Consider the following 13155-nt stretch of genomic DNA (forward strand, 5'->3'; position numbering starts at 1 on the left):
TTTTATTGAAAAAAAAGAAAAATAAATAAATAAATAAATAATTACGGGACAAAAATTATCCTAATGCTAAGTGCAATAAAAAGATCAATGCATATGTGATGAAATTAAAGAAAAAAATTGATACATGAGTATGTGAAATGTACAAAGGTGAGATTTTGGGTAGCTAGGCATGATTTTAGAATTATATAGAGTATGTGTAAATGTTAGGTGAGAACTTAGGCTAGTCAAAGATTCAATTTATAGCTAACTTGGCTATACATATATCCTCACCCTTACCTTAGCCCCATTACAACCTTGGAAAGACCTCAAGATATTTGCATTATTACACTAGATATTTATTGATTGGTTAGATGAAGAGCAAAGCTTTAGAAAGCATGACTAGGGGAGACTAAAGTGGACTAACCCTAAATAACTAAGTGGTTAGAGTGCATATACCTTTCCAGTGAGGGTTCAATGCTTGATTCTATGTTCTCGGCTTTTATGAGCTATCTTCTTACAAGTTTACTTGCTTCTTATTGTGTGATTTGAAATAGTGGAATCTAATTTATGTTTGTCTTGGAGGACTTGTTTGTTTTGACTAAGTAGGTAGAAACATCTTAGCATGTAGTTTCATTTATAGGTTGCATTGCATGAGTCTTGCTTTCCCCCATTCATTCTTTTAATCTCCTTGAGCGTAGCATGAGGACATGCTAATGTTTAAGTGTGGGGAGATTGATAGACCACTATTTTATGGTTTATCTTGTGCTAAATTGAGTGTTATTTATCAATTCTCTACATACTTATTCATATAATTTGCATGGTTTTACAAATCCTTCCCAATGTTATTCTATGATTGAAAACTTGCTTCCTAAGCCCTTAACTTGTGTATTTTTAATTCCTCTTTTTACCATTCGATACCGTGATCCATGTGTTAAGTGTTTTCAGGCTTTATAGGGAAGGAAGAGCTTAGAGGATAGAAAGGAAGCTTCCAAAAATGGAAGAAACACAAGAAGATAAGGAGCTGACCAGCGAGCACTGACGCGCACGCACACCTGATGCGTATGTGCCATTTGGCGCCTTCCATAAGGGCACGGACGCGTATCAGACGCGAACGCGTACATCGCACAGAGGACCATCGACGCGCATGCATACATGACGTGTACGCGTGCCTTGCGCCATGTGCATGGCTTGGTTCCAAGATGTAGAATCTATGTTGAATCACCATTTGGCAGGATTACTAGGACTTGGATCTCTTTCTTGGGCCGGGCATCAAGTACATGTATCTTTACCAATTAACCAATTTTTAAATGCTGGAGTAGATCCAAAGGAGATTCCACTTCCTCGTGAATTTATCTTGAATTGGGATCTTTTGGCTCAACTTTATCCCAGTTTTGCCGAGGGAGCAACTCCATTTTTCACCTTGAATTGGTCAAAATACGCGGATTTTCTTACTTTTCGTGGAGGATTAGATCCAGTAACTGGCGGTTTATGGCTGACTGATATTGCGCACCATCATTTAGCTATTGTGATTCTTTTCCTGATAGCTGGTCACATGTATAGAACCAACTGGGGGATTGGTCATGGTATAAAAGAGATCTTAGAGGCCCATAAGGGTCCATTTACAGGCCAGGGTCATAAAGGTCTATATGAGATCCTAACAACTTCATGGCATGCTCAATTATCTATTAACTTAGCTATGTTAGGCTCTTTGACTATTGTTGTAGCTCACCTTATGTATTCTATGCCTTCTTATCCATACCTAGCTACCGACTATGGGACCCAACTATCATTGTTCACACATCACATGTGGATTGGTGGATTTCTCATAGTTGGTGCTGCTGCGCACGCAGCCATTTTTATGGTAAGAGACTATGATCCAACTACTCGATACAACGATCTATTAGATCGTGTCCTTAGGCATCGCGATGCAATCATATCACATCTAAACTGGGTATGCATATTTTTAGGCTTTCACAGTTTTGGTTTGTATATTCATAATGATACCATGAGCGCTTTAGGGCGCCCCCAAGATATGTTTTCAGATACCGCTATACAATTACAACCCGTCTTTGCTCAATGGATACAAAATACCCACGCTTTAGCTGATAAGTGAGATTTCGAGTAAGTGTTTACATAATCTTCTTCTGTCCAAAGAAATTTTTCATCAAAATAATGAGTCACCATTGATATCGACACATCTGATATCGCTAAATGTTCGGGAGTTCCTCTATTCAATCCTTTTCCTTCTTCTTGTTGCTGGATATCTCGTTCGTACACATCTTCTCTTTGTTTCTCGAGCCTACAGAGAGTTACAGACAGAGTTCGAAAAGGTCAAATCTTTGATGATTCCATCATACATGATTGAGTTGCGAAAACTTCTGGATAGGTATCCTACATTTGAACTGAATTCTTTCTGGTTAAAGAATCTCTTTCTAGTTGCTCTGGAACAATTAGGAGATTTTCTAGAAGAAATACGGGGGCAATTTTGGGCTGAGTTTTGACCCAGTTTTCATCCCAGAAACACAAACTAGAGCCAGGGGACAGCAGAGACTCAACACACATTCCCACATTCACTCATTCAAGAGTTTTTAGTTTTAGTTTCGGGATCTTAGAGAGAGAATTCACTACTTCCTCTAGGATTGTTCATATTCATAGATTCCAGTTTTATGCTTTTGAGTTGGATATTATAAAGAGTTACTACCTCCGTGAAGTCTTTATTATTCTATTTTGTTTCCTATTCCTTTACTCTCGTTATTTTCCTATTTACCCTGTTCAGAGTTACAATTGGATATCTTCTATTTTGGAATTTATTAATTCAAAGTACTTTTTATATTTACTTTCTTCAATTACTTGATTATCTCAACTCCCTTTACATGAATGTGGAATTGGCATCCATGTCAATGGAGTAGACTTTTAACTTGGCTTTGGATTGATTAATATTGGAGACCTTTGAGTTGGAAGACTCAAGAGTTAAATAGTAATTGAAAATTGTTGGCTGGCTCTCAAGTCACTAACGCTAATCCTTTCCGAGGGAGAGGATTAAGACTTGTGAATTGGGGTTAGCTTAATAATCAGCGAATAATTTATACGCTTTTTGGCATTGTTTTTAGGTAGTTTTTAGTAGGATCTAACTACTTTTTGGGATGTTTTTACTAATTTTTATGAAAAATTCATATTTCTAGACTTTACTATGAGTTTGTGTGTTTTTCTGTGATTTCAAGTATTTTCTGGCTGAAATTGAGGGACCTGAACAAAAATCTGATTCAGAGGCTGACAAAGAAATGCTGATGCTGTTGGATTCTGACCTCCCTACACTCGAAGTGGATTTTCTGGAGCTACAGAACTTCAAATGGTGCGCTCTCAATTGCGTTGGAAAGTAGACATCCAGGGCATTCCAGAAATATATAATAGTTCATAATTTGCTTGAGTTTTGATGACGCAAATTGGCATTCAAACGCACCTTCTCTGCCCTGTTCTGAAGTCAAAACGCCAGAACTGGCATAAAAGCTGAAGTTAAACGCCCAAACTGGCACCAAAACTGGCGTTTAACTCTAAGAGAAGTCTCTACATGTGTAAAGCTCAATGCTCAGCCCAAGCACACACCAAGTGGGCCCGGAAGAGGATTTCTGCATCATTTACCTATTTCTGTAAACCTTAGTAGCTAGTTTTCTTATAAATAGGACCTCTTACCATTGTATTTTCATCTTGGAATCTTTTGATCATCTTTTGATCTCTTAATCACATTTTGGGGGTTGGCCTCACGGCCATGCCTGGACCATTATCACTTATATATTTTCAACGGTGGAGTTTCTACACACCATAGATTAAGGTGTGGAGCTCTACTGTTCCTCGAGTATTAATGCAAAGTACTATTGTTCTTCTATTCAATTCATGCTTATTCTTGTTCTAAGATATTCACTCGCACTTCAACCTGATGAATGTGATGATCCATGAAACTCATCATCATTCTCACCTATGAACGCGTGACTAACAACCACCTACATTCTACTTAAGATTGAGCGTGTATCTCTTAGCCTCCATTCCGAAAGATCGGAGTGTTTGTGGTATAAGCTAGAATTATTGGCGGCTATTCCTGAGATCCGAAAAGTCTAAACCTTTTTTATGGTATTCCGAGTAGGATCTGGAAGGGGATGACTGTGACAAGCTTCAAACTCACGAGTGTTGAGCGTAGTGACAGACGCAAAAGAATCACTGGATTCTATTCCAACATGATCGAGAACCGACAGATGATTAGTCGTGCGGTGACAGCGCATTTGGACCATTTTCACTGAGGATGGGAGGTAGCCATTGACGTTGGTGAAATCTGAACATACAGCTTGCCATAGAAAGGAGTAAGAAGGATTGGATGAAGGCAGTAGGAAAGTAGAGATTCAAAAGGAGCAAAGCATCTCCATACACTTATCTGAAATTCTCACTAATGAATTACATAAGTATCTCTATCTTTACTTTATGTTTTATTTATCTTTTAATTATGAAAACTCTATCACCCATTTGAATCCATCTGACTGAGATTTACAAGGTGACCATAGCTTGCTTCAAGCCGACAATCTCTGTGGGATCGACCCTTACTCACGTAAGGTATTACTTGGACGACCCAGTGCACTTGCTGGTTAGTTGTGCGGAGTTGTGACAAAGTGTGATTCACGTTTGAGAGCACCAAGTCTATTGGCGCGATTGTTGATGATCACAATTTTGTGCACCAGGTTTTTGGCGCCATTGCCGAGGATTGTTCGAGTTTGGACAACTGACGGTTCATCTTGTTGCTCAGATTAGGTAATTTTATTTTATTTTTTAAGCTTTCTATTTCTTATTTTTGAAAAAAAAATTACAAAAAATCATAAAATCATAAAAACCCAAAAATATTTGATGGTTCTTGTTTGAATCCAGTGCCAAATTTTAAGTTTGGTGTTAATTGCATGATTTTAATTGTCTTTCAATTCTCAAAATACATCATTGTGTTCTTAATGATCTTCAAGTCGTTCTTGTTGAATTGTCTTGTTTGATCTTCATGATTTATTGATTTGCACTGCATGATGTTCTACATATGCATTTTTGCATTCATATGGCCCAAACATGAGAAAGTTCTAAGTTTGGTGTCCTCCATGTTTTCTTTCATTAGGAAAACTAAGCTCTTGATGTTCATCTTGATCTTCAAGATTGTTCCTGGTGTTCATCTTGTCGTTCATATTGTTCTTGCATATATCTTGTGTTTTAATCCAAGAATTATATGTTTTGACTCATTTTGCTATTTTTCAAAATTGAAAACATATCTTCTTGAATAAAGGATTTAGCAAAATGAAGATCCAAGAACATAAAGCAGGGGAATTACAGAGAAAAAGCTGGGCGTTCAAAACGCCCAGTGAAGAAGGAAAACTGGCATTTAAACACCAGCCAGGGTACCGGACTGGGCGTTTAAACACCCAAACCATGCAGCAATTGGGCGTTAAACGCCTAAAACATGCAGCTCCTGGGCGTTTAACGCCAGGATGACACAAGGAGAGGAATTTTGTTTTCAAATCAAATATTTTTCAAATCTTCCTAATTTTTCAAAATCAAATATTTTCAATCATATCTTTTTCAAAATCATATCTTTTCAAACATATCTTTTTCAAAAAAAAAATTAAATCTTTTTAATTTCCTTTTCAAATCTTTTTCAAAATAAATTTCAATCATATCTTTTCAAATATATCTTTTTCAAATCATATCTTTTTCAAAATCAATTTCAAAAATCTTTTCTAACCTCTTATCTTTTTCAAATTTACTTCTTATCTTTTTTTAAAACCACCTAACCATTTTTTTTACTTTAATTTTCGAAAACCATTAAACATTTTTTTAAAAAAATTATTTTTAATTAACTAATTGTTTTGAATTTTGAATTTGATTTTTGAAAATTCTTTCCCCCTCTCTTATCTTTTTCTATTTAAACACTAACATTCCTCCTCCATTGTCAATTCAAACTCCATCTCTCTTGTGTGTTCGAATTCTTATCTCATCCTTCTATTCTTATTTTCCTCTGACATCTCAAGGAATCTCTATACTGTGACATAGAGGATTCCATATTTTCTTTGTTTTCTTCTCTTTCATATGAGTAGGAACAAAGATAAAGGCATACTTGTTGAAGCTGATCCTGAACCTGAAAGGACTCTGAAGAGGAAGCTAAGAGCAGCTAAAGCACAAAACTTTGAAGAGGACCTCACTAAATTTTTGAAAAGGAAGCAGCAAAAGAAACAATTATGGCCGAACCAAACAACAATGCAAGGAAGATGCTTGGTGATTTTACTACACCAACTTCCAACTTCTATCGAAGAAGCATCTCAATCCCTACCATAGGAGCAAACAATTTTGAGGTAAAGCCTCAATTAGTTTCTCTACTGCAACAGAATTGCAAGTTTCATGAACTTCTATCAGAAGACTCTTATCAGTTTTTAACTGAGTTCTTGCAGATCTGTGATACTGTTAAGACCAATGGAGTTGATCCTGAAGTCTACAAGCTTATGCTTTTCCCTTTTGCTGTAAGAGATAGAGCTAGAACATGGTTGGACTCACAACCTAGAGATAGCCTGGACTCTTGGGAGAAGCTGGTCACGGCTTTCTTAGCCAAGTTCTTTCTTCCTCAAAAGATGAGCAAGCTTAGAGTGGATGTTCAAACCTTCAGACAAAAAGATGGTGAGTCCCTCTATGAAGCTTGGGAAAGATACAAGCAGCTGACCAAAAAGTGTCCTTCTGACATGCTTTCAGAATGGACCACATTAGATATATTCTATGATGGTCTGTCTAAATTTTCCAAGATGTCACTGGACCACTCTGCAGGTGGATCCATTCACCTGAAGAAAACTCCTGCAGAAGCTCAGGAACTTATTGAAATGGTTGCAAATAACCAGTTCATGTATACCTCCGAGAGGAATCCTGTGAGTAATGGGACGCCTCAAAAGATAGGAGTTCTTAAAATTGATGCTCTGAATGCCATACTGGCTCAGAACAAAATATTGACCCAACAAGTCAATATGATCTCTCAGAGTCTGAATGGATTGCAAAATGCATCCAACAGTACTAAAGAAGTATCTTCTGAAGAAGAAGCTTATGATCCTGAGAACCCTGTAATGGCAGAGGTGAACTACATGGGTGAAGCCTTTGGCAACACCTATAATCCTTCATGGAAAAATCATACAAATTTTTCATGGAAGGATCAACATAAGCAAGGCTTCAATAATAACAATAGTGGAAGAAACAGGTTTAGCAATAGCAAACCTTTTCCATCATCATCTCAGCAACAGACAGAGCATTCTGAGCAGAATCCTTCTAGCTTAGCAAATATAGTCTCTGATCTATCTAAGGCCACTCTTAGTTTCATGACTGAAATAAGATCCTCCATTAGAAATTTGGAGGCACAAGTGGGACAACTGAGTAAAAGGGTTACTGAAACTCCTCATAGCACTCTCCCAAGCAATACAGAAGAGAATCCCAAAGAAGAGTGCAAGGCCATTGATGTAATCAAAATGGCCGAAACCTTGAAGGTGGAGGAGGACAAAAACTCCAATGAGGAAGACCTCAAGGAACGTCCACCATTCAGTAAGGAGTACCCTAATGAGGAACCAAAGGAATCTGAGGCTCATACAGAGACCATAAAGATTCTATTGGACTTTCTTTTACCATTCATGAGCTCTGATGATTATTCATCTTCTGAAGAGGATAAAGACATCGTTGAAGGGCAAGTTGCCCAATATTTAGGAGCAATCATGAAGCTAAATGCCAAATTATTTGGTAATGAGACTTGGGAAGGTGAACCTCCCTTGCTCACCAATAAAGTGAATACATTAGTTCAGCAAAATTTACCTCAAAAGAAATAAGATCCTGGTAAATTCTTAATACCATGTACCATAGGCACCATGACCTTTGAAAAAGCTCTGTGTGACCTGGGGTCAGGGATAAACATGATGCCACTCTCTGTAATGGAGAAACTGAGAATCTATGAAGTACAGGCTGCCAAATTCTCATTGGAAATGGCAGATAAATCTATGAAAAAGGCTTATGGACTAGTAGAGGACGTGCTAGTGAAGGTTGAAGGCCTTTACTTCCCTGCTGATTTCATAATCCTAGACACTAGGAGGGATGAGGATGAATTCATCATCCTTGGAAGACCCTTCCTAGCCACAGCAAAAGCTGTGATTGATGTTGACAGAGGAGAGTTGATCCTTCATGTGAATGAAGAATGCCTTGTAGTAAAGACTCAAGGTTCTCCATCTGCAACCATGGAGAGTAAGCATGAAGAGCTTCTCCCAATACAGAGTCAAACAGAGCCCCCACATTCAAATTCTAAGTTTGGTGTTGGGAGGCCACAACCAAACTCTAAGTTTGGTGTTGAGAGATCTCAACCATACTCTGATCATCTGTGAAACTCCATGAGAGCTCGCTGTCAAGCTATTGACATTAAAGAAGCGCTTATTGGGAGGCAACCCAATTTTATTTTAATTTTATCTATATTATTTTATTTTCTTTTAGGTTGATGATCATGTGAAGTCACAAAGACAATTACAAAAATAAAGAGAAAAATCAAAAATAGCATTGAAAACAGCACACCCTGGAGGAAGGACTTACTGGCGTTTAAACGCCAATAAGGGTAGTAAAATGGTCGTTTAAACGCCCAATCTGGCACCTTTCTGGGTGTTTAAACGCCAGAATAGGGCACCAGACTGGCGTTTAAATGCCAGAACAGGGCAACAACTTGGCATTTAGATGCCAGAAAAGGAAGGAAAGCTGGCGTTTAAATGCCAGAACAGGGTAGCAGACTGGTGTTTAAACGCCAGAATTGCACTCTAAGGTGTTGTGAACGCCAAATTAGAGCAGGGATGAGAAATCCTTAGCTCCTCAGGATCTGTGGACCCCACAGGATCTCTACCAACCTCAACTCTCTCTCTCCTCTTCACACCTTTCTACAACACTCTTCCCCAAATACCCTTCACCAATTACCTCCATATCTCCTCCCCAAACACCATTCACCAATCACTTCCATATCTCATCCCCACCTCCCCCACCTCTCACTCTCTCCCTCCATCTCCTCTATTTTCTTCTTCTTCCCCTTCTTTCCTTCTTCTTTTGCTCGAGGACGAGCAAACCTTTTACGTTTGGTATGGTAAAAGCATTGTTTTTTGTTTTTCCATAACCATTTATGGCACCTAAGGCCGGAGAAACCTCTAAAAAGAGGAAAGGGAAGACAAAAGCTTCCACCTCTGAGTCATGAAAGATGTAGAGATTCATCTCAAGGATCCATAGCTCAGTATTAGAGCATTTGACTGCACATCAAGAGAGCCCACTCATGGACCTCAACAAGAGTATGAGGAAATTCCTCATCAAGAAATCCCTGAGATGCTTAAGGGATACATTTTCCTCCACACAACTAAGGATGGAGCAACAAAGGCAAGGAAGAGACATTGAGGAGCTCAAGCACTCCATAGGATTTTCAAGAGGAAGACACCCCCTCACTAAGGTGGACTCATTCCTTAATCTCCTTGTCTATTTATTTTTCTGTTTTCGATTTTTATGCTGTATGTTCTATCTATGTTTGTGTCTTCACTACATGATCATTAGTGTCTAGTATCTATGCCTTAAAGCTATATGAATCTTTCACCTCTCTTACATGAAAAATGTGCTTAAATACAAAAGAATAAGAAGTACTTGGATTTCAAATTTTATCTTGAAACTAGTTCAATTATTTTGATGTGGTGGCAATACTTTTTGTTTTCTGAATAAATACTTGAACAGTGCATATTTTTTATGTTGTTGTTTATGAATGTTAAAGTGTTGGCTCTTGAAAGAATGATGAGCAAAGAGAAATGTTATTGATAATCTGAAAAATCATGAAATTGATTCTTGAAGCAAGAAAAAGCAGTGAATAAGAAAGCTTGCAAAAAAAAAGAAGAGAAAAAATGGCAAAAAAAAGAGAGAAAAAGAGAAAGAAAAAGAAAAAGCAAGCAGAAAAATCCAATAACCCTTTAAACCAAAAGGCAAGGGTAAAAAGGATCCAAGGCTTTGAGCATTAATGGATAGGAGGGCCCAAGAAAATAAAATCTAGGCCTAAGCGGCTGAATCAAGTTGTCCCCAACCACGTGCTTGTGGCATGAAGGTCCAAGTGAAAAGCTTGAGACTGAGTGGTTAAAGTCGTGATCCAAAGCAAAAGAGTGTTCTTAAGAGTTTTGGACACCTCCAACTGGGGACTTTAGCAAAGCTGAGTCACAATCTGAAAAGGTTCACCCAGTTACGTGTCTGTGGCATTTATATATCTGGTGGTAATACTGGAAAACAAAGTGCTTAGGGCCACGGCCAAGACTCATAAAGTAGTTGTGTTCAAGAATCAACATACTTAACTAGGAGAATCAATAACACTATCTAAAATTCTGAGTTCCTATAGATGCCAATCATTCTGAACTTCAAAGGAAAAAGTGAGATGCCAAAACTATTCAGAAGCAAAAAGCTACAAGCCCCGCTCATCTAATTAGGACTAAGTTTCATTGATACTATGGGATTCATTGTATATTTTCTTCTTTTTATCCTATTTTGTTTTCGGTTGCTTCGGGACAAGCAACAATTTAAGTTTGGTGTTGTGATGAGCGGATAATTTATACGCTTTTTGGCATTGTTTTTATGTAGTTTTTAGTAGGATCTAGCTACTTTTTGGGATGTTTTTATTAGTTTTTATGCAAAATTTATATTTCTGGACTTTACTATGAGTTTGTGTGTTTTTTTGTGATTTCAGGTATTTTCTGGCTGAAATTGAGGGACCTGAGCAAAAATCTGATTCAGAGGCTGACAAAGGATAGCTGATGCGGTTGGATTCTGACCTTCCTACACTCGAAGTGGCTTTTCTAGAGCTACAGAACTCCAAATGGCGTGCCCTCAATTGCGTTGGAAAGTAGACATCCAGGTCTTTCCAAAAATATATAATAGTTTATACTTTGCTCGGGTTTTGATGATGCAAACTAGCGTTCAAATGCCCTTCTCTGCCCTATTCTAAAGTCAAAACGCCAGAACTGGCATAAAAGCTGGAGTTAAACGCCCAAACTGGCACCAAAGCTGGTGTTTAACTTCAAGAGAAGTCTCTACATGTGTAAAGCTCAATGCTCAGCCCAAGCACACACCAAGTGGGCCCGGAAGTAGATTTTTGCATCATTTACCTATTTCTGTAAATCCTAGTAGCTAGTTTTCTTATAAATAGGATCTCTTACTATTGTATTTTCATCTTGGAATCTTTTAATCATCTTTTGATCTCTTGATCACATTTTGGGGGCTGGCCTCATGGCCATGCCTGGACCATTATCACTTGTGTATTTTCAACGATGGAGTTTCTACACACCATAGATTAAGGTGTGGAGCTCTGCTGTTCCTCAAGTATTAATGCAAAGTACTATTGTTCTTCTATTCAATTCATGCTTATTCTTGTTCTAAGATATTCACTCGCACTTCAACCTGATGAATGTGATGATCCGTGACACTCATCATCATTCTCACCTATGAACGCGTGACTGACAACCACCTCCGTTCTACTTAAGATTGAGCGTGTATCTCTTAGCCTCCATTCCAAAAGATCGGATTCTTCATGGTATAAGCTAGAATTATTGGCGGCCATTCCTGAGATCCGGAAAGTCTAAACCTTATCTGTGGTATTCCGAGTAGGATCTGGAAGGGGATGACTGTGACGAGCTTCAAACTCGCGAGTGTTGGGCGTATTGACAGACGCAAAAGGATCACTGGATTCTATTCCAACATGATCGAGAACCGACAGATGATTAGCCGTGCAATGACAGCGCATTTGGACCATTTTCACTGAGGACGGGAGGTAGCCATTGACGCCGGTGAAATCCGAACATACAGCTTGCCATGGAAAGGAGTAAGAAGGATTGGATGAAGGCAATAGGAAAGCAGAGATTCAAAAGGAGCAAAGCATCTCCATACACTTATCTGAAATTCTCACCAATGAATTACATAAGTATCTCTATCTTTACTTTATGTTTTATTTATCTTTTAATTATGAAAACTCTATCATCCATTTGAATCTACCTGACTGAGATTTACAAGGTGACCATAGCTTGCTTCAAGCCGACAATCTCCGTGGGATCGACCCTTACTCACGTAAGGTATTACTTGGACGACCCAATGCACTTACTGGTTAGTTATGCGGAGTTGTGACAAAGTGTGATTCACGTTTGAGAGCACCAAGTCTATTGGAGCCATTGTTGATGATCACAATTTCATGCACCACTTAACTACTTGACTTTTCTTCATTCGTTGAGGGTTAACTAAGTATAAACAACAACCTATCATTATTTATCTTGGGAAATCCAACAAGGATAGAACTTCCAATTAATCTTCTCCAAGCCAAGGCCTTTATTTCAATTACATAAAATCTCTTGTTAATTTATAATTATTTATTTGCCCATTCCCCAAACTACAAATTTCTGGGTAAATCCCTAATCAATACTTTGCATTCTCTTAGCAGCTCGTTGTTGATTCTTTATGTATGATTGCCTCTTCACCCGTCTGGAGGTTTTTCTGCCTTTTTCTGATTTTGAGATGAGGGTGTTGTCTCATTGCTAAGTTGCTCCTATCTAACTCCACCCCAACTCTTGGAGTTTTATGAAAATTTACCAACTTCTCAGCCGAGAGCTAGAATTCCCGACTTCTTTAAAGATCTTTTTTTATCTTTTCCATCTGACCAAGCCATTTAGTGCTCAAAATAATAAACAACAGTGGGTATCTTTCTGGGCCATTCAGGGTCGGAAAAGTCTTTTTTATTTTTGACGAATCCTTCCATGATTTTAAAACTTTTTCTTCAAAGTCCAAGCTATAGAGGGTTACCATCCCTTTTTCCTCGATGAGAACCATCGTCCCCGATTTCCTCTTTATTGGTTGGAGGCCTCCCCTATTGAGAAGTATAGCCTAGATGACTTGGATGAGGTTGAGGAGGCCACAGTGGAGTTTTTCCGAGAAGCCTAGGGGAGAGCCCTAACCTAGATACTAAGAAGTTTCTTCTGGGTTCTCCGAGTTTTGTACGGACTGGTGCACGAAATTGCAATCACACTTTTGCAATCCCGCACAACTAACCAGCAAGTGTACTGGGTCGTCCAAGTAATACCTTGCGTGAGCAAGGGTCGATCCCACAGA

At 38.4% G+C, this 13155-nt stretch overlaps 1 protein-coding gene and 1 non-coding gene across 2 annotated transcripts; one reads left to right on the forward strand and one right to left on the reverse strand.

The window, feature by feature from the left end:
* Nucleotides 1-1162: 1162 nt before the first annotated feature.
* On the forward strand, nt 1163-2092 carry LOC127740532 (photosystem I P700 chlorophyll a apoprotein A1-like). The gene has a single exon (XM_052251562.1). The coding sequence runs from the start codon at nt 1163-1165 to the stop codon at nt 2090-2092; it is 930 nt and encodes a 309-aa protein (XP_052107522.1).
* Nucleotides 2093-6626: 4534 nt separating this feature from the next.
* LOC127740992 (small nucleolar RNA R71) lies at nt 6627-6734 on the reverse strand. Its single transcript, XR_008001847.1, has one exon. It is a non-coding gene; the product is annotated as a small nucleolar RNA R71 (small nucleolar RNA).
* Nucleotides 6735-13155: the final 6421 nt, after the last annotated feature.

The sequence above is a fragment of the Arachis duranensis genome, chromosome 7 (assembly GCF_000817695.3).
Source record: "Arachis duranensis cultivar V14167 chromosome 7, aradu.V14167.gnm2.J7QH, whole genome shotgun sequence".
NCBI lineage: Eukaryota > Viridiplantae > Streptophyta > Magnoliopsida > Fabales > Fabaceae > Arachis > Arachis duranensis.